The sequence below is a fragment of the Apteryx mantelli genome, chromosome 12 (assembly GCF_036417845.1).
Source record: "Apteryx mantelli isolate bAptMan1 chromosome 12, bAptMan1.hap1, whole genome shotgun sequence".
Lineage (NCBI taxonomy): Eukaryota > Metazoa > Chordata > Aves > Apterygiformes > Apterygidae > Apteryx > Apteryx mantelli.
This window is the reverse complement of record NC_089989.1, coordinates 10,901,422-10,927,192: the sequence shown is the minus strand read 5'-3', so window position 1 is coordinate 10,927,192 and position 25,771 is coordinate 10,901,422. Positions and strand designations below refer to the sequence as shown.

Here is a 25,771-nt window from a genome sequence, read left to right as displayed (position 1 = left end):
CCGAGCCGGGCCGAGCCGCGCGGAGCCGCCGTTGCCCTCCCGCGGCCGCGCGGTGGCGCCCTGGCGGCGCCGGGTCCCGCCGAGCCGCCCGGGCCGCCCGGCCGCGCAGTCGGGCCGCCCCCGCCGCCCCCGCCGCCGGGACGCGGCAGGGCTCATGGCTGCGCGGCGCGGCGCCCGCCGCCTCGGCGCCCTCGGCCTCCTCTGCCTGCTGCTGCCCGCCGGTGAGCGCGGGGCCGGGGCCTGGCGGCGCCTCGCTCGCGGCCGCGGGGGGCGGCGGCGCCGGGCCTCGGGAGGGGCCTCCCGCCGGGCCGGGCCGGGCCGGGCCGGGCCGGGGCGCGGCGCCCCTTGGGGAGGGGGCCGGGGGCTCCCGCCGGCGCGGCCGCGTCGGGCCGGGCCCGGGGCGCCTCGACGCCGCGGTGGCGGCCGGCGCGAGGCTGCCGGGCGGCGGCGGGAGCTGAGCGCGGCGCGGCCCGTGCTCGGGGCCGCCGGGGCCGCGTTTCTGCCGGGCAGCGGCAGCGCTTGGGCCCGGCCCCGCGGGGCCGCGAGACCCGTCAGGCGCGGGGCCGAGCGGGGAGCCGCGGGCAGCGCGGGGTTCATCGAGCGAGCAGCGCCCCGACGGCGCGGGCAGCGCCGCCTGCTTGCTCCCGTGTGCCTGGTCCTGCGCCCGTGCGCGCAAGGAGGAGGAAGGGGATCTCGCGTGGATCGGCAAGAGACCATTCGCCTTGCCGGGGGTAATTTTAGGGACTGAAGGACCCCCCTTGCTCTGAGAGTTGAGCTGAATGATGCCCGAGACCACCAGAGTCTTCCGTGTAAGTACTTGGATGGGCGAACGCCCCGAGAAGAGTTCTTCAAGCTAGATCGCAGCAACGGCACTAGAACGGTAAATAAATACAAGCTGTCCTGGAGTAACCGTAGGTTGGAAATCAGAGGACGTTCTCTTCTTGGGCCCGTTGAGCTTGCAGGGGAATAGCGTAGTAGCTCTGCTCTTGAGTTGGAACTCGACCCGCTGGTCAGAGGGTTTTGAGGTGCCGATTATCGGCAGGACGGGGGGCCACTCAGTGATAGGTATGCCAAAACAGGAGGTGCTTTCTGCCTCCCTCAGCCTTAGCACTTGCATCGTGCGGGCTTGGGGTGTCCATTGGGCCCTTCTGAGCTGATTCGAATCATGAACCTGGCAGAAAACTGACTAGCAAAAACCAAAGGCACACAGGCCACCAGAGAGTCTGCTGATGAGTTAGTGAATTGAATCGGCTCCGGAGGGGTCCTTGTGAGGAGCAAAGTTGGTGGAGGAAGAGAGGAGCAAAGCAGAGGAGCCAAATCCCTCTCCTTTGGCAGTGCTCAGCCATTAGGTCGGCTTGGCTGCTCCTGAGACTCCGGTCTGAGAAGTGCTCTAGACCTTTTGTTTCCACTGTTGTTTGACTGCGCTGCAGTAGCCCAGTTGTGAGATGGAGGGAGTAATTTTGTTGGCTGCCTTGTTTTGTTTGTACGTAAGTTCACAGTGTATTTTAGAATTAGCTCAGCTACCTGTTACTGCCGTACTGGTGGTACAGGAAGGAAGTTGTTGTCTGATGACGTTATGTGTCTGCCGAGAAAAAGTTCTGTGAGCCAGGCGTGAAAATGTGTAAACATATTTGCAGAAGTACTGTGATATTGCTAGAGAAGTTCCCGTTTGCTTGTATGTGATGCACCTTCACCTTTAACTCCTTAGAACAGTGATTTTTTTTTTTTTCTGGTGTTGGCTGGAGCGTTCAGATATATCTTGTTGCTGAAGAGTCAAGACTGTATTCAAATGCAAACTCAGCTTGTATGCTTCAGGAACTATCCCTTACTTTTCTTTGGAAGGAATAGGATTTGTCATCTTTGCCTCCCTTCTTGTCTGGAGTCTCTGAACAACTACACCTGAAGGAGCTGGAGCTTCTCGGGTGGAGAGTGGGTTAGGAGCAAAACACCAGGGCTCCTCTTGGCAGTCGGTGAAGCAGCATTAATGCTTGTCTTGGAGCTGGAAGAACTGGGGTGGGCCCCGGAGAGTTGTCTGCGCGTACAATGTAAGCGTGAAGGAGCAGATTAAGGGTCGGGAAGTTTCCTGTCCAGGTTTTGTTCAAGTCCTGGTTTAGTTATTCCCCTCACAAGTAGATTCCAAGTGTTTGAACCTCAGGTGTCTCTCAGAGGGGGAGAAACCCGACGCCATCAGACTGAATGGACCATCTAAGAGTGGCACAGGCTCAGCTGTCTTGCTTATTTCCGTATTGAATTCTCCTTTTCTACGTTCTACCAGTGATAGCACTCCTGTAAAGTTTCTTTGCTTCCTTGTTGACTCCTCCCTGCCGCAGCGTTATCCACTGACTTACTATTTTAACTCCATATCGGCCTGTCCCATTTCTGTGGGGTACCCAGAGCATTGCAGTTGCGATGCTGCTAGGGAAACCCTAAAGCTTAAGCTTTGAGAAGTATTTCCACGTGACCGTTGGAGGTTTTTGATTCAAATGCGTCATTCTTACCTTGTAGTCATTCAGGCTTGAAAGGGCAAAGCTATGGAGAGAGAAAGCTGCCTGCACATTAGTGAATACCTCAGCCCAATGCAATGAATGCACTGCTGAAAAGCATGGGATATCCTGCCAGAAATCTGTCCCTGTGTGCAAACACTCCCGCTTCCTTACCATTGCACCTGCGCCGGCTGAATCGTGCAGTGGGAGCACGCCGCTTGACTGGTTCTGGTCCCGGGAATCTCTGTCTCACAACGTCCCATTGCCTGTCATGAACACGTGCCATGAATTGAGCAAGATTAGGGTTTTCTGTGAAGTAAAGAAAGCAACAGGTAGAAGCAGCCAATTCATATGGAAATCTGAATCTATAGGGAATGTGGCTGTGATGCATCTTCTGCATCAAGTCAAATATCCAGGAAGATTTACCATTTCTCCTAGCTGACCGTAGGGCTTGTGCAGTATTTTTTCAAAGACCTGGCTAGTCAAGTTGGTGTTTGAGTCTTTGGAGTAATTGGGTAGCCACTAGCAGACACAATGATGAGCACAGCACCAGACAGAGCATCTCATAAGTGTATTAGCGTGCAGTTTAATCCCTTATGTATGTGTGAACCCTTGGGAAGAGCTACTTGATGAAGACAAGATACCATCAGTTCCTGTGCGAGGAGTACGTATTTGCCTTTGCTATACTCTGAAGGAAATAATTGATTTGGAAGACCTGACGGAAATACCTGAAACCTATTTAGATATTAACCTAGGTGAGCTGATCAATATGTGAGCGATACTTGGTACGATGATTATTTCTTGAGTTACTAACTCTTGGATTTTAACTTTTTTCAGTTTTGGGTGAGGACTGTGAGGCATATACTGATCAGCATGGCAAGGCGCAACCTGCAAAATCCTGTCCCAACTTCTGCTGTGGAGATTGCATGCATCGATACTGTTGCTCTAACGTGCTATTGAAATTTGATGAAGAACAACAGTTTAAATGTAATCTGCTTGATGGAAGGTAGGAGGCAAACTGAATGTATACAGCAGGCTTTCATTTTAATCACCAGATGACAAAGATGTATAGTTTAATGGTTAAAACATACAGTGGTACCTTTCAGCTCTATTTCTGGCTCTATCAGGGATCTACATTAATGCATGTCATCTACCTGCAGAATGGCAATAATGAGATGGACAAATTGGCGCATGAACTGATATGTGTTTAAGTAAGTCTTAAATTCCATTTTTGAGATGAATTCTCTTATTACAGGACCTCTGGCTCAAGCCATGTAAATTATCTGCAGTTCCGTGCAGACTTTGATGATTACATAGAATCTGGCCCCAGGTAAGTCTTGGCAAGTCTTAGCTTTTAAATGTCATTTATTTGAAGGCTCTTTATTATCTAATCAGTACATGCCAATATAAAATGAAAACAGAGGTACTTACTTGTGTGTTAATGCTGAGCACTCAAGCATTTCAGAATATTTGAAGAAGTAAAGACAGAGGAATAGGTTAGATTATGCTGTTTAGACCATAATGATCATTGTAATATTCCATATAATTCCATAATGATCATCACGTAATATTCCATATTCTCATTATTGAATGGAAGTTTGTCCTATAAAGCCTTAGCACACTTACTCTATACTTTTGAATACTGGCAGATTAAGTCTATAGTGGCTATATTAAAGAAGCTGCTTTTGTATGAAGAATCTCCTTATTTTTTAGCATTTTTTGCACTTAGAGTGAGAAATATTGATAAAATCTGTTTCAGTCTGTGAAAATAAAAATATTTTAAGTACATGCATTATGTCAATGGTTATTCACAGAAAACCAGAGTTCTTGCTCTAAACCCTTCCTATTTTTAGTTGTGACATGGAAAAATATAAAGAGCGAATGCTGGCTAATATGAATATGAGCTATGAATGTTTGATATACCAGCATAAGTTTGAATAATTACAAACCTTTAGGCTCTGCTAAATTTATTTGATTATGATTGTTATGAAATTGATTAGATAAAATAATTACATTTAGAAATTTATTTTAACTGATGTTGCGTATACTTTCTTTTGAAAAAAAAATCAATTTAACTTGACAACATACGTTAAAATTTCTTGACCTCCATGAAAATGGTGCAAATAAATAAAATATAACCATGCTGGTTGCTGAATTTTTAAAGAAGGTCCCAACCACTGAAAGAGCGAAGGTTTTCACTAGGCAACTGCAATGTTTTGGCAGTTTGGCATAATGGGAACTTTATGAAGGTGCAGAGAGAACATCTGAGTTCATTCAAAGTTGAGGAGCCATTTCAGAGGTGGAAAAGCAGAAAGGCCATATCCTATTAATACATAAACACGAGGTGTGAAGAGATGAAGTCTAGTTGGACAATCTTGAAGGCTCATGTAACCAAAACCAGGCAACTCACTTAAGTCTTTGCAAAGGTGCCTCTCTGGTTTAACAGATGAGTAAGTTTGGGAAATCAAAACTTGTTTCTAGTTAAAAAAAAAAAAGGCAAAAAAAAAGCCTTAGTTCCTGCATAGTAATGTTACGAGGACAATGTTTTGTCATATTACAATGCCACTTCTCTGCTTCAAATGATCGTGTAACAATCACCGAAAAAACGGGAATGGGGCTTTCCTAAGCCTCCGCGGCGGAGCAGAGGCGGTGCCTCCGCGCCCGGTGCGGGCTGCGGCCGGGCGGGCGGCCGGGGGGGCGGGCAGCGCCGCGGCGGGGCGGGGCGGGGCGGGGCGGCGACCGGGGCCGGGGCCGGGGCCGGGGCCGGGGCCGGGCCGGGCCGGGCGGCGGCGCGCGGCGGAGCGCAGCGAGCGGAGCATGGGGTAAGCGCGGCGGCTCCGAGGGGCGCGGGGGCTCCGGGGTGGGGGGGGGGGAGGAAATGCCCCGTCCTCCCGCGCCGCGCCGCTGCGCCGAGGCCGGGCGGGCGCCGAGCCCTGCCGCCGGGCGCCGCGCTCCTCCGCTGCGGGCCTGCAGCGGTGCTGGATCTGCTGCGGTGAGAAAGGTAAAACGGGGGGATTCAAGCAGCGCGGTGGGTTTGTTTCTCTTTTCCCCCCGTGCCAAGCAGCGTAGCTATTAGCACGGAATGGGAAAGACGATTTGGGGTTTTGTTTTAGCTGTTGCTTAAGCAGGGCCTGCAGTCCACAGAGATGCATTTTCAATGACAGAAAGCGTTTAGGAAATAGTAGCTGAGTTGCTTTAATTATCTCTTTTTTTTTTTTTTTTCCGGCTGTGGAATGTCTCAGAAGGGAGAGTCACTGATGTTTCACCTTGAGAAAATGGATCATTAGTGACTCTCAGGCTTCTTTGCTCTTTTTCCTCTCAGTTACGGTACAGCTTTGAAAAATTAACGAGTTGTGCAAAGCCCTAGACTTGAATCCAACTCGCTTTCCAGTTAGGCAGTGTTCATAGAAAGAATGTAATTATTCACAGAAATATCCTCCTTGAAAAGCTACCTGGATGTGACTTTAGATGAAAACCACATCCCAAAACTTTCCAAAGTGACTAATGGTTTAGGATGTTTCAACATCAGGAATGAAAGTGAGTAGGACTTCCTGTGACTCTTCCTGCTTGCTCTCAGGCACCAAGTCACCCATAGGTTTCCATTTAGTTACAGACTTTGCCCAGTATATTTTTTTCCCAAGAGCAGTAAGCTATATTATCTTCCTTTTGCAGTAGCTGTCCCTGGGTTCTGCCTGCAAGGTATACTCCACCCCTTAGCTCCATGCCAGTTCCTGCTGAAAAGACTGTTCTTACATGTGTGGAGGGAAGGGCTGATGTCAGTTGAGATAATCCTTTGTATCCCCAGCAAGATGTGTATGGTGGTGTGTCCTCCTTAAACAGTCTATAACAGGGGGAGGGACACTTCCTTTTGTGTCCTGTTGTTTCTCACGAATTACAAATATTACCTCTGCTGTTGCCCTTCAAAGAGGGGAGGGGTGATGGTTTCCTAACATCACAAGCATTAAGGGTCAGAGTATTTAGTTCCTCATTCTTGCATGGGACTTAGAGTTACCCACTCTAGCACACTGCTCGCAAATCATAGCTTTTAAGGGAATTTCACCTTTCTGAGGGCTTGGCACAAACTATAATGTGGACCTGCCATGAGGCCAAGTGAGCTGGGGTGTCTCTTCCCCCTGCTTGGAAACCTGCCACCACTATGCTATAATTTTATGGGATTGTGTTAGGGAAGGGTTCGGGCTGGTAGTATGTACGTTCTTCCTGTACCTTGTCTAGCTGGGGAGGTTTTACTTTGCTTGTGCTCTTGATTCTTGTGCTGTGTTTGTTCTGAGATCTTCAGCAGGAGTGCAAGTAAAGCATCAGGTTTGTAGTAGTTTCTTTTTATTAGTATCCTTCAGTATTTAATATTTGGGTATCAGGTGCTGTTGAGGCAGGGAATGTAAGGCACTCTGAGCAGCACTACTGGAGGTAGTTGTTCACCATGCAGACCGTTACTGCCATCTGCTTTTGGACGTATTTTAAGACAATAAATAGCATTTCTTTAGAGTGTCTTAATAATATAGTTTCAAGTGCTTGAAAGCATTGTGCTTTCCAGAACATTGAATTTAGAAGCAAATGGAAGTATTTTCAGAGAAGTATAAAGTCATGGTATTAACTCACATTCAGGCTTTTCTCCATTGTTGATTACTCCTTGAAGATCATCTGGGGCTTTTTGGCATGGTTTTATACCGCTAAACTTGTTATATTTCCCACCATTTTTTCCCATGCCTGTAAGTTGACTGATACATGATTTCAACAACTTTTGTTGCTAAGACATGTATTGTGGCAGGGATTCACTATTTGCAGATGTTTCCACTTTTTTTTTTTAATTGGATTAGCAAATACTGAAATTTCCTGTGTGGTGCTCTAGTTTTGAAGATGCATTGCAAGTAGTTAGGTTAATTCAGTTGTTTTTCTCTCTCATTTTGCAGTACTTAGTATTACTTCTTTGCGAAACTGTGGAAAATCAAAGCTCTTGTCCACTGGAACCAAAAATCTTAGGTCAAAATTTGCTTTGGTAACGTGGTTGTTTAGCCTTGGTATGCCAACTTTCCAAGTGACCCTTACTGGAAAAGGAAATTAGGTGATTCACATCCACAATTGAACTAATTGTGAAGCATTTGTCTTTTTGTGCAGTTAATAGAACTCAGTCTCTGAATCAATTTTTCTGGAAGTTACAGCTGATCTTGTAACAGATAGAGTTACCCTTGAAAAAAGGCTGTTCATCCTTATGTAACGAGAAGCGGGAGGCAGAACCACAGTCTTCCTGGGAAGTCTCAGCAATCAGAGAACATACAGCCTGTTAGACTGGTGATGTGCTAGTTCAGATCAGTTTGTTGTCTTGTGGCTTGCGTCTGCTTTTGTGAAATGGAGAAAATCGCCTCCTTCTGTCTTCCTTTGTTTGAAATGCAATGTCTGCAATAGTCTGCTACATGTCTAAGGTGGCAAAAACTAACCTTCCCTCTAACTATGGAAGATATGATGAACCTAATTTATTGTTTCTCAATTAGATGTTTTTAAAGCATATACTTTCTCCATAGACAAGATAAAAATCTTTGTGATGTTGAATGATACTCTGTTTCTCCTCCTCCTTCTCCTGTCACTGTCAGGGACTTCAGTTCACATTTTTACTGTGTATTTGGATGCTGCAACATCTATAATGGTTTGCCAATGATAAGAGAATGAGTTAGGAAAATCTTTCATTGGAAAAGAGCTCCTAGAACTGTAAGCAGGCTCTGTTTCGTGCGCAGAGGATTTCTTTTTGAGTGCTTGCCCTGGATATTTTACGTGATAAATGAGCTAACCTGCATACAGACTCCTTTCTGTAAGGCTTGCATTCAGACACAGCTAATCTCACCCAGAAACATAGTCTTCTTGTCTAGAAACAATTCAGATTTGGATTTTAAGCTATTTAAAAATTGTTCTGTGCTTTATAATAGGCTGAACAGTAAATGTAAACTTGCATCATTTGTGATTGTAACCTGCATCGCAGAGCATTTGTTTTCATCCTCACCGTGTTCACAGTGAAGAAGCTAGTTAAAGCTGACAAAGCAGTTGCTGGTTCCTGTTGACGATCTCTCTCCTGCCTGCTTCAGGCAGTGGGCTGATGCTGATGCGGGTTCCTTTGACTCTGAAACCAAGATAGAAAGAGAGATTGAAAAACGCTGTTCTAGCACAAGAGGCAGATGGGCATGGTCGGGTGTAGCAGCATGCTCTTCTAACGACAGAAGGCTGTTCCACGGCGAAACACAAGACAACCTGGCGTAAACGTGCAGAGGCACAGCAAGATTCATCCCTGGGGCTACATTCAGGCATGTACTTATCTACTGTATGTACTTATAAGAGTAGGATGTTTCCTTTTCTAGCTCTGTGTGCTTTGCTGCACTGCCCTTCTTTGTACCTCTATGAAATGTAACTATGAAAACACTAAGTTTTGACACCCAGGTTGACTCTGGAGGGAGTCAAAAGCAACTGTAGGCAGGGGAGCCCTCAGTGAAGGCACTGGAAGAGTCTTTCCTTGAGCATGCTTAAAAGACCCCGGGGTTGTTATTCACTGAGATCTATGAGAGTTGAGGACATGGGTTCCATAGCTAGATCCAGCTCAACAGTTTTTCGTATACTTAAATAAAACAGTCTTGGCCCAGGATGTAGCCAGATGTATTTGCAATAAATTATGTGATAGATGTGTTGTAGGAGGATGTCCTTAAATAGCCTAGCCTTTTAAAACTTCAATTATGGTGTGTTCTACGAAACAATTAGTTCAATTTTGTGAAATAAGCAATTGCATGAATATTGGTCCTTTGACGAAATCAAAATATTTGGTAGCATTTTTAATGTGATATTTCTCTCCATGTTTACTAACTTTACTAGTTTGTGCTACCTCTTGGTTTTTAAGTTATGAAAAGTACCAGTCATCCAAGTCACTTTTACGAATTCTTTCTATGAAGGTCTTGTTTATAATGAATATCATTTAAAAAGAAAAGTATTGGTCAGCCAAATGTGGACTCTGCTGCAGAGACTTGTTCTTATTTGTGTAACGTCAGATTTTCTTTGATGTTTCTCATTGGGTTGGATGGTGATTAATACTGTTCTTGATAAGAAGGAGAGTGAAGAAGCACGTCAGTTCATTGTAGTACAGGAAAATTAATTTACCTTATTTAAACTTTATTCTTGCCTGAACACTGTTGCTGACTTTTATATACTTAATGACGTATGAGTAAAGAAAAAGGTCCGTTTCGTATAGGAGTTGCATATGTGGTAAGCAAAGGTGGTGGGTGTAACCTAGTCTGAACTTCCTTTGATTGCTGTTTCAGCGTGTTTGGCAAGTGATGCACCGCATAGCAATTTACCGGAATAATTTCTTTTGTATTTGAAACTTTAACTCTTTAGCCAAGCTAGTTCCTAAATAATTGCTTAAATCTTAGAAGCGTTAAAAGCACTTTCTGAATTAGTACGGTGTTGACTGTAGCATATTCATATTATTGCAATTATTGTTTATGTAGGGAAAAATTTTCTGCAATACTTAATGGATTTTTTGCAGTTGAACTTGTTCTATTAATTCAGTTAACCATTTCAGAAAAATCCCTCCCATTGCCTTTGTGTTGGTTTCAAATTTTAACCAAAAAGAAAAAGGGACATCCAGTATTGGTTGCTGAACTGGGTTTCTGACAGTAGAAGAAGAACTGACTCACTTTGTTTGCCTTAAAAATCTATGTGTATAATTAATTTTTGTTCTCTTTTGCCACTAAAGGACCATTTTAGATTTATTTATGATCTGTAGAAGTGAATACTTTGTACTGAGTTTAGGGGCAGTTTTTACACTGAGGGACTAATGGACTGGCAGTATCTCTCTGAAACTGTTTTGTGAGCTGCATAAAATTATAGTGTTAATTCTTGGACTGCTGACGAAAGACTTCATAGTCCCCCTGAATGCAGTTACTGTTCTCTCTTTTTGTTACTTGCATGTTTTTAATATTTTAACTACCTGGAACAATTATTCTGAGCTATCTACGGAAGTGTACAGTAGCAATTTTCCTGGGAAACTTCCTTGAGAAATTGTATTTTTAGTATGCCTTATAAAGGAATTTATGTAAACAGATATATTTAGTACAAGCAAACTTTTATAGACTCAGAAGAGATCCTTGTATACACTTTCCATAATAACCTGTTGGATATGGATGTCAGATCTCTGAGTAAACCCAAAAGCTCCGGGAAGTTCCCTCCCTGACACTTTCTCCTGTAGGATGTTTAAGAACTTGTTGTGCTGAACATATTAAATGGTACTTGAAAACATTGAGAAGTTACCATGCCTCTCAAAAATAGTAATCAGCTCTAGTTTCACTAGGTCTTTTCTTCCTGTAAGAAATTAAAGTTTATTATTTTGGGCTTAAAGCTGTATAAAGTAACTCACATTAGCCTCCTATTTAAACGAGTAGAAAAAGGACCAGTTTGGTACATAGTTAGTAAGTTCCTCTCAGAAAAAGACTTTTGCATTCTCTTCATCTCTAGCACTTTTGCGCTTGCAGGGGCTCCTGGCTTGCTGTGGTGTTATCCTTGCTGGTTCCCCTTCCGGAGCTGGCTGCGCCGATGCTGCGGGTCCCTGTCCTGTGCTCTGTGCCGCGTAGATTTGTCCCCACTCCTGGGAACGTGGCGCATGGTGGTTCAGGCTGCAAGTAGACTGAGGCGCTCAGGGGTTCCTTTGGGGGGGCTTCTGGTGAGAATTTTCCATCCTTTGGTGGGGGTATCCGGAAAGAACCGTAAAAAGTCACAGGAAGTTTTTGGTGGTTTCAGGAGGAGTTAAATCTCTGTCAAGGCTGGAGTAGTTGAGCAGCTTACAATTAGTGCTGACCTGCGTGTGCATCTGCACTGCTGGCGGGTTAGCCAAAGAGGGATGGAAAAATTCGGTTTTGTTTAGGAGCTGTATGTAGGCGGGACCCTAGGAGGAATACTCTCAAGTAGTAACATGAGTTAACATTTTACTTGAAAGACAAATCTAGACGTGACAGCGGCAGTTAAGCAGAGGGCACTTCGCTGCGTTGCAGTTTATAAAATGACTTAACCGTTACGCAGATCTGCCAGTCTGATGAAACGCTTCAAGATTTCACAATTTTGAAACAGTGCTACTCAGTCCCCGAATCTTTGGTGGACTGCCACCCGCCAGAGGAAGCCCCGGGCCCCCGTTTCCTGGAAGCCTCGGGTCCTGCGGAGATCACGCCCCGGGGAGGTGGCCCCGGGGTAGGTGGCCGCAGCAGCCCGTGGCCGGCACCGGCCGTTGATGCAGTCGCAGCCGGACAGGCTGTGCGACCGGGCTCCTAGAGCGTGTGTTTGGGTCGTCGGCGCCTGTCAAAGCTCCTGGGAGCCCAAGGCGAGCTGCGCTAAAACAGTGCTAGAGTCGGGCTGACATTTCTCTGTGTGCATTACTGCCCTCACGGGGTTTGCTTTTTGTGTAATAGTACATGTTTTTTGAGCATCTAGCAAGGTGGTCCTTTTGTACTGAATCTTCGTGCTACAATGTTAAACTGAGAAAGCATGTTTGTAAAGTTGTCAAAATTAATCCCTTTGAAAGACCCTTGGGAAGTCATGTAGTTTTTAAAAAAATAAATAAATGAATTGCTCCTTCTGATTTTCCCACTAAGCTTTTGAGGCATGTGCCTGGCGTTGTGTGGCTGTGACTGAAATGTGGGACTTAGGAAAGCATCTGGGGACTTGCTCGGTCATGTCCTATAGCTGAGTGAAGGCACGTCTGGACATGCACCACTCGATCATGTTTCTGGGAAAGGGTGATGTGCATATACTTAATTTTGCTGTAGACTTTTCAGAATAGCCTAAATTATCTTCTGAGGTCTTTCCAGACCACCCTGTATTACAGCCATAACTCAGTATTTGGAAATACTTGTTTAAAAGCAACCCGGCCTTTTAAAAGGACCCTGCCAACATGTTTCTTATAACATGGAACAAATCTTGGAACCGATTAAAACTTGAGGAATAAATAGTCTGCCTAAACTGATTTTTCAGAGCTAGGTCTTCTTGATGTTTATTTGGGTGTTTGTTTTTAAGACAAAAGTGTATGCCATTGTCATGAATGCACGTGTATACACTGACTTTGATTACAACAGGACTTACAAAATGTCAACAACTTAAAAGTGTTTCAGACTACTAAGGAAGTTTAAGAATGTTACTGGAATTGAAACGTGAATATTCTAAAAGGCCTTAAGAGCAACAGTCAAAGCATTTTATATTTTTTTCCACATGACTGTTTAAAATTGAGATGTGCAATATGGAATAAAACTGCCTTGAGAATTAACTTCTATCCAATAGTACCTTTTAAGTATCGGATTTGAGTCTCCCATTTTAATATGTCCATTGTGTCTCATTCAGTACCAAAGAGAGGTAAAACAGGCACCAATCACATAACTCCCTTTATGTAAACTCATATGTGTTTTGAATAATTAACATACCTTAAATGTAAGATGAGTCTGTGAGTTAAGCTCCTTACATACACAATTTAGTGCTTTCTAAATGTGTGAAAAATAGGGGTAGACACAGGGTAGAAGAAGGAAGGGAAAGAGTGTGGTGGTAGGAAAGGGCAGGGACTCCCCTCTTGATATTTACTTTTCCATCCATTTTATGAGAAATTGCATTTTATCATTGCTACAGTAGAAGTTACTATTGGGTTTTTATTTGGTTTTCATTTAAGTTATTGGCAAAACTAAGCTTTTATTATGTGAAGAGAAAGCAACAGGAAATGGCAGTGAATGAGCTCAAGCTGTATGTAACAGTGGGTGGCTTATTTAGAGACTGTGGTATATAATGCAGGAGCCTGAAAACCAGCGTTCAAACTGTGCCGCTAATGGGGTGTTCTGTAGTTCTGTGCCGTGGCCTCCTGATTTCTGCGCTTTGGCTTTTGTTTGCAGCATTTGCTGGGGGTAAGTTTTTTTTTTTTTTTCTGGCTTGGTTAACCATACGGTGGAAGTAACTCTAAGCTCCAATCCCCCATGTTTTTTTTTTTTCCTGTATTATGCAGGCTAACAGTAATTAAAATATTATTTAGTGTGAATATATTTTTTTCAAATATTTTCGGAGTCCTCTCAGACAGATTCATCAAGTGAAAGCAACTAAATGAAGAAGTAGTGTCGGTCAGGAAGGGAGTATAGACTTTCTGGAGTTAGCACACTGCAAGAGAGTCTTTGTACAAGATCTGGAATGTCTTTTGTCTCCTGGTGGTTCACTGAGTCTGAAAAGTATGCTGAGCACCGTTCTTGTAGACGGGCCCCACTTGAGTACTATCTTCTATCCCTAGTTGTCTTCCTGCCCTTTCTTCAGTAGTGTTACTAGCAAACTTCTAGGGGACTGGAATCATTAATTACTCTACATCAGTGTTACTAAATGCTCGGAAAAAGTGCTCAGGGCAGTAATCCTTGGGCAGTAAAAGGATAGATATCATTAATACAGTACAGTAGTGCCTGACCATGAAGATATTCCAAAAGAGTTCTCAAAACTAGCAATGGAAATTATTAGAAAAAAACTTTTTGAGGAACGCCAGTGTTGGAAGAGGGTGTTGTCACAGTGGGTTGCAAGCTCCGAGCACATACTGTGGTGTTGTCCCTGAATGTCATGTCACCTTCTGCTGTTTCAAGACGTTAGTCCACATGAGCCCAAACGCTGGCAGGAAAATTATGCTTCTGGTGTGAAGTGGATGATAAAAATGCCTACAGTAACCTACGTGTATATTCTCCTTAGAAAACTCTGGGAAGAAATCACACATCCGTTGTTTTACCCAGTGATCTGTTTCTCAAGACTTATAATTTTGGTCTGTAGTAATCACACAGGATTTCAGTGTATAGAATTAAATCACAGTGTCTACACACAAAAACACAGAACCACATTTTAAAGTGTATATATACTTGACACACCTGTACTTTAAATATATGTCTCCATTTAGCTCTTTAGAAGATGTGTGCAAAATTGCATCATGCTGTAGTCATGTCATTTTAACAAAGATGCAGCCAAAAGTATGTTTTTTTTTTCCTGAGCTTTGCTGTTGTCACTTTTCTTATTAGAGATAGTTAATGAAAAGCAATGAGAGATGTGCTTCAAAGAGGAAAAAACTTCAGGAGGGAATGTAATCCCATTAAAAATAAACAAATGGAGCGTATGCTTCAGACTGACCAGTGTTTATCTGTTGGTGGCCAGCTCAGCTGCAGATGGGTTTATGCTGTTTCTCTCTTGTCATGGTGTAGGAAAGAACTGAATTTGGTCCTGAATGATAAGGGCTCTGCCAGCTTCCTACAGTTCTAGTCTGTTTATAATAATTAGACATTTCTCCATTTCATCCTGTTTCTCCATTTCTTAAGATTAATTGTTCGTTGATGTTTCTGCCCAGCCTTTGCTGAAGTTCACAGGCGTTCACTGGCTCTAGAGGTGAAGGATTTTTGTTGTCTTTGTCAAGCCTAATCTCTTTCCTTGACACAGAGACCATCCTTCTCTAGCAGAAAAGGGCTCATCCTCCTTTGCTGGCAAAAGGCTAAGGAAGAACCTATAAAACTCTCTTCTGTTGTTGTTTCTGCTAATGCTGCTTGGTAGTAATTGTGTGTAATAGTAATGTTCACTTCCCTACTGAGAAAGCTTCCTCAGGGTTGATACAGAAATGAGAGCAAGAGCAAGGGAAAAAATTGCTGGCATTGCACACCTAACAGTAATTGTAATTAACAGTTGTCATGCAAGTGCTACCTCTGTCCGTAGTTTGTCACAGCGTCACAGGATGGTTGAGGTTGGAAGGGACGTCTGGAGATCATAGGCTTTCATGCTATAGCTTGCTAGCAGTGCAGTCAAGATGGTTAAGTCTGTGTGAATCTGCTGTGCACGCTCCTCTCTTTCTTGCCCCATGCATGTTTGCATTTATGTTCTGAGTACCTCGTAAGGACCCAGTATAATGATTCCACAGATCACACTCATCTAATCACTTGCTGCATACACAGAATTCAACTTCTGTTTTCAAATTAACTTGATGTACATTTGCAGGGGCTTCTTAGGCCATGGACATGAGGTAGCGTGTACTTCAGGATGCCATATCGTTGTGGATATCTTTGTCTTTCATTGTCTTGAACCTGCATTTGTATCTTTCTTTTCGTGCCTGGCTTGAAAGAAGTGGGATTTGGGATGAAAATGAGATGGCTGTTAACTTACTGTGCTGAAGGGATACTAATGCTCCTGAGGAAGGGGGGAGCACTTAAGAAGCAGTGGGAACACCTTTACAGTGTTAACACTTTTGTCTTAGTAAAGTCTTTTATGTTTATATTTCTTGTAGTGGGTTTGACACTTTCATTTTCACTTTGACAGAATGCTTTTCTCCTGCCAATCTGCACGTGCGCACCTTGTGCCTGTTGCCTCTCGTCCTGTCGCTGGGCACCACTGAAAAGAGTCTGGCCCCATCCTCTTGTCACTCTCCCTTCAGATATTTATACACATTGATAACATCCCCTCTCAGTCTTCTCCAGGCTAAACAGTCCCAGCTCTCTCAGCCTTTCCTCATATGAGAGATGCTTCAGTCCCCTAATCATCTTCATAGCCCTCTGCTGGACTCGCTCCAGTAGCTCCATGTCTCTCCTGGACTGGGGAGCCCAGAACTGGATGCAGTACTCCAGATGTGGCCTCACCAGGGCTGAGGAGAGGGGGAGGATCACCTCCCTCGACCTGCTGGCAATGCTCCTCCTGATGCACCCCAGGATACCATTGGCCTTCTTGGCCACAAGGGCACATTGCTGGCTCATGGTCACCTTGTTGTCCACTAGGAATCCCAGGTCCTTCTCGGCAGAGCTGCTTTCCAGCAGGTCAACCCCCAGCCTGTCCTGGTGCATGGGGTTATTCCTCCCCAGGTGCAGGACTCTGCACTTCCCCTTATTGAACTTCATGAAGTTCCTCTCTGCCCATCTCTCCAGCCTGTCGAGGTCCCTCTGAATGCTGACAGGAATTTTCAACAGGAGAATCTCTTGTTTTCACAAGGTCAAGTTGAGGTCTTATGAATTTGAAGCAGGAACAGAGAACTTTTCATTTTTTAAAAGTCAGTGATCTAACCTTCCAGTGTCATTGATATTCAGAAATAATTCTTACATTTGATGGCTGTTTGGTAGCCAAGTGAAAACTACTGGGGGTTTAGACATGTGTCATTTTTTTTAAAGCTGTTAACAGGAAACTGAGCAGGAAGAAGACCAGAAAGTTCTGTAGCCAAAATCTCTATGAAGAAGCAAAAACAGGATGGATTTAAAAACAGCTCTCTACTCATTATTTTAGGGCTTGTTTTTCATTAAGACTAACTTCCTGTCATTGTTTCCAAAACTGATCCATGAAGTTAATAAGTAAAATGCCAGAGACTTTGGCTTGCGTGGAAGAAGAGCTTCTCTGGATTTCAGAGAAATCACATAACTTAATGTTTGAAGTAAATATAATTAACACTTCAAAGGGTCTTAGATTCCAGTGTTTTGCTTTCTCATCCAAATAATCATAAAAAGACATAAAATTGTCTAGCTGTTGACCTTCTAAAAAGGAACTTTTCAGAAAACTGTATAACCTTTCCTATGACAGAGACACAAGAGCTTGTCACTGAGCGTTTAAGCTTTACAGAGTTACTTTTTTTTTCCTGTGTGGTAGACAAAAGTTACAAACAGGGGTCTATGGAAGTTTTACATCTGCTTCCATCGTTTAGTACTCATTACTGGGTTTAAGGCTGGTGTAATCTTGGGCCTCTCTGTACCAGGCGTTGGTGCTTGTAGGCAGTGTTCTGTCTTCTCTAACCTAGTGTAACGTACTCCTTAGTTGCAGTAAAGTTGGCTGAAGCTCAGATTTTTCAAATCATGTGAAATATGGCTTCTAAAACAATTATTTACAAATGCCAAGAAATCTGCAGTGTGGAGAGGTCTGCTAAATTTTGAGATTCTCACTGGGTTGGGTTTAGGCAGTTGACAGGGGAATCATTGTCTTAATGATGTGAAAAGAAGCTGCTATCATCCAGAAATCTGCAGCACTTCATTTCGGGAATGTCTACCTACATATTCAGAGCAGTCAAGTAATACTTTGAAAATTAACTAGTTGACTAATGAGTTTAAAACCTTGTCTCTGTAATCTGTTTGAAATACATAAAGGGACACACAGTCACACTAAAATAAGAAGGATTAAATAGCCCTGTTAAGTCCTTTTCACAGATGAGAGTGCTCCTTTGTAGGTGTTGATCTGCTTCCACTGATTTAGCAGATCTGAGCTTAATGTAGGAATGCACTTGAAGTTCTTTCCTATTCAAATGCACGATGTAGTAAGAGAGTAACAAATTGGAGGAAGAGCGATGTGTTATTGCTATTTAGCCTTGCATTCTATAGCCAAATTTGCATGAGAGACTTTTCTGACCTCTGGTGCTGTCTTTCTTGCAGTTTTGGAACGGTTGTTGCGATTGGGGTTACCCTCTTTGCAGTGGTTGTAGTCACTATTATCTTGTGCCTCACCTGTTCATGTTGCTGTTTGTATAAAGCATGTCGAAGACCACAGCGTGAGTACCTCTATATTTACTTTCTTATCCTTTACCTCTTTGAATAAGACCTTTTTTTTCTAGAAAACTGTGTTCCTGAAAAAGATGCGAATAATCTTTTCCTACCCCTCTGATAGAGGAGTTCCAATGCCTAAACAAATGCTTAGAAATAAGCATTTAGGCTGCTTCAGAACATGACGTTGCAGAGAGATGTTGTATTTTCTTAGAATGTAAAAAGTTCTCTTCCCTCCTCCCCACCCCCCAAATGTGTAGATTTGGGGGGTTGTTTATTTTAGGTAAGCAGAGGATAGAATAAAAGAACCATTTTAAATTTTTTCCCATTCTCTTAAAAATATAGCCTGAATAATACACCAAAGGCCCACTACAGCAGCAATAATTGCGAAGGCATTACTTAAGATTTGTCTTTCGGCATTCAGTATATTTATCTTTGAAGAATGAGAAGCTTTTCCACACCACTATGTTACACTTAAAATATATGGAATACTGCTTCCTTGATTAACCCTGGAAGGTGATGATTCAGATTGTTTCACAAGATATATTGTTCTTTGCTCCGTCACTGCTAAGGAAGATCACGTATTTCAAAAGCAACGTTATGGTGGTACAAACACTGCAACTTTATTACAAATTCTCTTAACTTACAGAAAGCTTTCTTATTTTAAGATTGTACTTTAACTTAATAGGGAATCACTGTACCATATGAATTAGGTGAGTATTTTTGGAGATGAAACTGTGTTTTATTGACCAGATTGATGTGTAAAGTTTACAGTGTCTGTTTATAGGTTTTCTGTTCTTGGTGTTGTACTTGAATAATTTTGGAATATATTTTAATGTTTTTTTTTCTTTTCTAAATCTTTGACAGTTAAAATGAGATTAAATCAAAATAAAAATTGAAATGCTGATTTATATGGACAAACCTTATGCCATTTAAAATTCCATAATCAAATGCTGTATGTGCTCTTCTGAGATCAGTTTTTAAAAATTATAATTTTAAAGGGAAATACTAATGAAGAGTTTTATGGCTTGATTAAAATATTATTAAGACTACTTCAAATGTTAGCTGAGTTTAGCCTGGATACAGTCACAGAAATAGTAAATGCACATTTATAACAAGATTTAAATAAGAGTAAAGTAAAAGACTGCTTTTGCCATTCCCTCTTCTTTAAAAGTGGAATCTTGAGAAATATACGTAGTTGTAGCATAAGGAGGAAGGAGATCTGGAAAACGAATTATTGCAGTTTGTTAGAAAGTGTTAATGCTCCCTTATTTCAATAGAGACATGAACCAATAATCCAGCATCAGCTCCTGCAGAAATGGGTTACCTATGTGTATTTACTTTTCTGACTGTTGTTTAGAGAAAGATACACATAGATATGCTAGTACATAAACATCATACATAAGGAAACTCATTTGGGCAGCGGGTCACCATAGGAAGCTAGAGGAATATTGCGCAAACTAACTACCCTCCTTGCCTGACAAAGGAGAACTTTATCACTTTTATCCTTAAAAATAGATAACGTCTTTAGAAATGAGCAGTTTGTCCTAGAACGATAGATAAGTTGGCTGCAGAGAGGAATTCCTGTTTTGTGAAGAGTCCAAGAAAAAAATTCTTTGCTCTTTGTGGGTGAGAAACGAGCAGATAAATTGGCTGCTGTCCTGGTACGCGAAGGCTCTGTTACCGTTAAGATCAGTGGAAGGGTGATTTGAGGTATAGATTTCTAAATCTCTCATGCAAGTTCAGAAAAGAAATTGCCCAGGATTTGGACTGAGGAAGCGATCTGAAGTGAGAGTGGTTTTGCATTGCTGTTGTTGGCTGTCTCCTGGGACCACCAGCACTAACCATGTTCCTTTTGGTTGTTTGCAGCTGTTGTGACTGCTACCACCACTGCCACCACAGTGGTTCACGCTCCCTATCCCCAGCAACCAGCAGTGCCAGCGGGCTACCCCGCAGCGCCGTATCAAGGCTATCAGCCTGTGGCTGTCCAGCCGCAACCCGGGATGCCGATAGCACCGTACCCTACGCAGTATCCTCCCCCTTACCCCACGCAGCCGTCAGGACCCCCAGCTTATCATGAAACAGTGGCAGGTAAGGAAAGGATGCAGTGTTTCTTCTTCTCTTCTTAAATAGCTAAAAAGACACTCGCATTAGAACAAATCCTCTATTATTTACCATTATTATTTTCCATGACTATATTAATGCAAGTGTAAGCAAATTATGTAGAACTCTAGTTAGGGAGGATGTTTTAATTTGCCCTTGTTGAAATTTCCCCATTGCCATTTCTACCGTAATCATTGCAAGAGGAGATTTAGCTGTACTGGCAAAGTTTGGTGGTGTATGAGTGGATCCAGTAGAATGCCTTACTAGTTCAGCTGCAATTTCATATTAAAATCAAAGTCCAGTTAACATATGTCATAGTAATTCAAGGGTGTTTCTATATAGACCTCCTAATCAAATATTTACTAAAGGTTTAAGTCCATACACAGAAATGGCATTTGCTAGTAGTTGGTCCCTAGGCTGATAGCATAACCAGTCTCTGGTCAACTTTGTGTTAGCATTAACTGATTTCTTGCTTTCCTTCTTTCACAGCATTGCTTTCACAGTTTCACATAGCTTTACCATTGACATTACTAATTCCCTGTTGTGCTGGAAATAGCTGGTTGAACAGTTGGTTGTTGGCTGTTCAGAGAGGCCAAAACTAGGCTGTTATCTAGCCTAGGATCTTAAAACCCCCTTATATACTACAGTGTTCACCCTTCTACGTAACAAACATAGTCCTGAATAGTAGATACTGCCCTTGGAAAGTAACTCTTTCATAACAAGTCAAAACAAAATGGCTCTTCATGGTCTTAAGCAAGATCTTAATCTTAACATTTGCAAACCAGTTAAGAATTGCACTTTAACAATGTGCAAACCAGCTCAGCCTCTAAAAACATTTTGCCTCCCATTGTCTTTGCAGGCATGGTGACTTTATTTTTCCTTGCTAAACTCTGAAGAAGCTGTGGTGTTTATGGGATTACCCCCAACTACTTTGGCTTCTTCTTTCTAGCCTGAGGGAGCCAATGAACCAATCATTTTGTTTCCTCTGCTCCCTGGTTTCTCCAGCTGTTCCTCAGCTAAGTTGCTAGTTTGTTAATTCTTAGATTTTTTCCTGGAAAAATCTTGCAGCACTTTGCTTGTTCCTAGCTGAGAATGCCTGAAAATGGGAGCTTTTTCCTTTCTTATTTCCGTTGTCTATTAGCCAGGGGGCAGTTTCTTAATTAGGTCACGTGCAACAGGGAGAATACCTGCTCTGTTGCACAGGAGCCAAACCCACTCCACTTACGTGATCAGTAAAGATAGCCACTTCGTACGCTCTAGGGGTCTGAGCAAGCGCTGCGTTATTTCAACTAACTCCTGCTGTTTGACACACCTGAAAATGAGTGTGACACCTGAGAATAGCTTGTTGCAGAATACTAAAAAAGAAGCGTACGGTTTGAGTGGTACATCTAGTATGTATGTCAAACTCTTTCGTGGGCTTAGTAGCAGTGGGCCACAATTATTATTATTTTTTTAATTAACTCAGTGATATTTGCCAGGAGGCTTCTTCCCTGAAGGAATCCTAAGACGCTTTCTCTAGTCCTTTTTCATTGGCCCAGTGGTTTAGTCTAACTTCTCCACATACTACCAGATATGCCCTGTTGTATTTGCATCACTGACTTCTACTGGCTGGCGCATTGGACCAAATTGCTTTTCTTTTTCTTTTTCTTTTTCTTTTTCTTTTTCTTTTTCTTTTTCTTTTTCTTTTTCTTTTTCTTTTTCTTTTTCTTTTTCTTTTTCTTTTTCTTTTTCTTTTTCTTTCCCCCTTTTTTTCCAAACTATGTCCTGCTCTGAGGGCTCACCATATACTTGTGGATACCCTGATACACATATACACTCAAAACCACCAAAAAACTTTGTTATCTAACTTGCGAAATGCAAATGCTTTATGAATTACACAAAAGTTTCTCCCAGTTAAGATGCTAGATAAGTTGAACTTTTCAAACATGTACTCAAAACTGAAGTTGTCATTACAGATGTAGAATTCAGAATGTGAATTTTATAAATCTGTCTTTTCTTGTGTTTTGCTTTTGCAGCTGGTGCTGGAGCACCTTACCCAGTCAGCCAGCCCCCATACAACCCTGCTTATGTGGATCCTCAGAAGCCCATCTATTGAACAGATCTGCTACTATGCTTCTGTATACAAAACTTTTTAAAAATATAGTTTGTGCTGTTTACACCATGTAGTATATTTTCCTGGAAGACAACAATATTTTGTCCAAGTAAAGCGAAAGATAATTCAGTATCTTTTTTTAATGTTTTGAGTACAAGAAAGGAGTATTTTCTTGCAGAAATTATTCACTTATACCTCAAGCAAATACAGAAAGAGATTTTGTTCAAAATACAGTGAGAAAAGTATGAAGGAATGCTTCAGAAATAAGGATGATCATAACATTTGCTGTGCAATAACTTTGAAGTGTGATAGAAAGGAATGATTTAATATGAGCATTTTCAAACACCCAAAGCTGTAGCAATCTTTTGCACAGTGCTAAAAAATAAGAACTTAATCTCTAAGAAACTCGATGATATATGTTCTGCCTGTTTTGAAGTTACTATCATTATGTAAGCTACATTGTAATACACTTCCTTTATGGTTTAAAAGGGAATTTTTCTTTTTTGAAACATATTTGCATTCTGTAAGGGATAGTGAACCATGTTGAATTGTCTTTGTGCTAGTTGCATTTTTTTGTGCTAAATAGCATGGGTTGGTTATTTCCTTGTTTTCTTTTCCAATTTTAAGGCTTAAAAGATGTAACTTTATTGGCTGTCTTCTCAGACTATTTTAATTCATAGCTAGAAATCAGTAACAGAAACAAACCCTCTGCCACCCTCTACAACAAATAGATCAGAAGCTGAAAACCTGAGAATTCTGCATAAAAATTATTGGATGAGTACTTGGTTTGTGTAATAGCTGTATGTTATTGACTAGCTTGAAAAAACAAATCATCACCTTAATGGTATGTTAAGTGGAAGTGACTGCCAGTATTCAGTCCTGGCTCATCATAGGGGAAGTAATTGACTTTATAGGAGATATGCAATGTCAGAAATAGATTGCGTTTTTTTTAATTTTTAGGGTTTGTCACTGTCTGTAGCAGGAACCTTGTAGGGATGTTGTATCTTTATAAACTAAGCCTGTATTTGAGAAATTATATTGGAGGGGAATAAGAAATACCAACCTGACACGCAGTGGAGATTAAATCTCCCTTCTGTCTTCAACATTCCCATTAAACTGAATAGAGAACAAGAAGTCAGGATAAGGAGGGGTGGAAGGATTTGGTCACAGAGAGATAATGCATTTCCAACATCATGCTTGCAGTCATGAAAACATCTTAAGACACCTTCATGACTATTACCAGGATTTGCAAGGCTTTTGGCTCTGTACAACTTGTATTTATCAAGCGACTCATGACTTTTTTTAATATACTCTATAATTTTGTATTTTCTAACATTGAAATACAATTTGTTATTCCTCAGAAGAGCTATCTGTTGACTATTGTATCAATCACTGTGACATAATTCGTGGAATAATTTTGACACATCTCGTATACTGATATTACTTGCCGACAGGCTGCTAAGCCACCTGTCCTGGGATTCCACATTTGGCATATATTACTGCTTGAACAACATTGATCTTGTAATTGATGGTATTGCTTTACCTCGTATACCTATGCGAAATGATGGGTGGAAACTGCTGCTGTCCAAGGCAGCCTTATTTATTTCTCTTCCCAGTTTTTGAGTCCATTTCTAAGTTATTCCAGTTCTTGTTTGAGAAAATCTTAAGGGCATTTCAGGAGAAACATGTAGAATTTCTTTAGCATTGTGATTCATGACAACCTATGCGCCTCTGTTACGCATCTCCGAGCCGAGTGTTTAAGTTAACGGCATGCAGTGGTGCCAAGCGGCACTCACAAAGCAGGAATGCACTATATCTTTGCGATCCTCCTCCTCCCTGTCTTGCAGGCCAGGAGCTGGGCAGTGATTCGTTACACTGTTAGGAGTTGTGTGGCAACAACCAAAAATGGACAGTGTCCACTGTTGAAGCGTTTCCCTAGAAATGCTGAATATTTGTGTCGGAGGTCAGTAAAGTACTGCAGAAATCATCCTTTTTGTATAGATCCTACCTGTGTGTGTGATACACGTAGAAGGAGAGCAAAGACTCTTCCAGGAATTTTGTTCGCCAGTGCCCAGGTGGAATGTGGCCAGCGAGGTGCAGCCAGCAAGCAAGGTACCAGGCAGTTCTCGGAGCACAGGTACGATTTTCTGGTTTGTGTTTATGAGGTTGTTACTCTGCGACTCCATTTCTTTCCGACGTCTGAGGTGACAAAACGTACAGTTTGTGGTGGTGTCAGTAGGGTTGTATTTTGGAGATAAAAGGAAAGTCTGCAATTTCATGAGGAGAAGTTGGCTCCATCATCTGCCATCTGTTATCCCTAAGAAAAAAGCCCACATACAGCAGGTAGTAGGAAAGTAAAGTGGTGGCAACAACAACAGAAGTCCCAAATTTGAAGTTTTAGGGTAGCTATAGTAGAGACCAGATAGTACACAGAGTTGTTCAGGGTGATTTAGGAGAGGTGGGAGAAGATGTGGTATTCTGAAAGAGGGGTAGGGTTAAGGAGCCTCTTAATTTACACCTTTCCTTCAATGAGTATGTGATAATGATAGCTATATTCAAGTGAAGAGTTGAATCATTAATACACAAAGAATGTATTAACTATTTCAGTTACAAAACTGGTTGAAAGAAAACAGTTCACTTTCCTCACTTCTTAATCAGAGCACTTAGCCAGATCTTTTCTTACTGTTAGTGTATTAACCATCATCAACAATAAGACACGGGACCAAATTTTGTTCAGTTATTTCCCTGCAAACCCATTGAAACCTGTTTTCATATAGTTAAGTGAATGGGATGGTTATAGAAAAGCAGTTGGTCCATGAAGTTTTAGTTTAATCATTAACTGATGTGTCATTCCAAACAGCTAGTTCCTTCATTTCAAACTAGTTACCCACAGTGCCGTAGAGGAGGGGGAATGGAATTCAGATTTTAAATGTTGAAAGAGTATATGTGGGTTTTTTTTTTTTTATTTTTTAATTCTGTAAGTGCCTTTGTTTCAGAAATGTCTTGGGAAATTAAATACCGTAGAATATTCTGTTGTACTGAATTTACTAGATAATCATTGTTGACTTCATTACATATTGTAACCTAGCTTTGTATGTTGTTTGTAGTTCAAAGCGTAAGTATTCAAAAGAAATGGCATAAACTCTATGCACCTTTGTAATAAACGCTGTGTTTGAAGTATATTCTGTCAATTTTGCTTTCTTAGCCTGAATCTGAATGTTATTTAAGAGTGTATCTGCAAAGCTACATTTGCTCCGTTGTGTTTGACAGCTAGCATTACCAAGTGTGTTTTAAGTCACCTTGTGTGGTGGATGCCACTTCCAATAGTGGGGACTGAAGTCTAATCAAAAGCACGAGGCACAACAGAAAGGAAGGACAATATAAGCTCCTGGATGGATTTTCTGACAGTACACTTTAAAGCTAATCTAAAAGGATTGCTTCTAAGACCTTGTCTAGACTAAGGAGTAAATTAAATCTATGAAGTTTGAATGCATTAATTAACAAACTTCAGAATGCTTGAAAAGTCTAATGTAGACAAAACAGTAGATTTCAAAGGATGCTAAACTGTG

General features: G+C 42.1%; 1 protein-coding gene across 2 annotated transcripts; it reads left to right on the top strand.

Moving 5' to 3' along the window:
- The first annotated feature begins 123 nt into the window (after positions 1 to 123).
- On the top strand, positions 124 to 25,382 carry SHISA5 (shisa family member 5). Of its 2 annotated transcripts, none has more exons than XM_067303185.1 (6): positions 124 to 221; positions 3,321 to 3,489; positions 3,739 to 3,813; positions 17,900 to 18,015; positions 19,877 to 20,098; positions 22,126 to 25,382. In XM_067303185.1, the coding sequence occupies exons 1-6, from the start codon at positions 155 to 157 to the stop codon at positions 22,203 to 22,205; spliced, it is 729 nt and encodes a 242-aa protein (XP_067159286.1). In that variant the 5' UTR covers positions 124 to 154; the 3' UTR covers positions 22,206 to 25,382. The 2 variants fall into 2 exon arrangements, with proteins under 2 accessions (XP_067159286.1, XP_013800753.2); XM_013945299.2 differs by lacking the exon at positions 124 to 221 and adding an exon at positions 724 to 809.
- Positions 25,383 to 25,771: the final 389 nt, after the last annotated feature.

What these genes read in the sequence shown, in the direction of transcription:
- SHISA5 (XM_067303185.1), top strand. Translation starts at nt 155, where the DNA reads ATGGCTGCGCGGCGCGGCGCCCGCCGCCTCGGCGCCCTCGGCCTCCTC. An exon ending in TGTAATCTGCTTGATGGAAG is followed by an intron (nt 3,490 to 3,738) that starts GTAGGAGGCAAA and finishes CTCTTATTACAG; the next exon opens with GACCTCTGGCTCAAGCCATG. An exon ending in TACATAGAATCTGGCCCCAG is followed by an intron (nt 3,814 to 17,899) that starts GTAAGTCTTGGC and finishes TCTTTCTTGCAG; the next exon opens with TTTTGGAACGGTTGTTGCGA.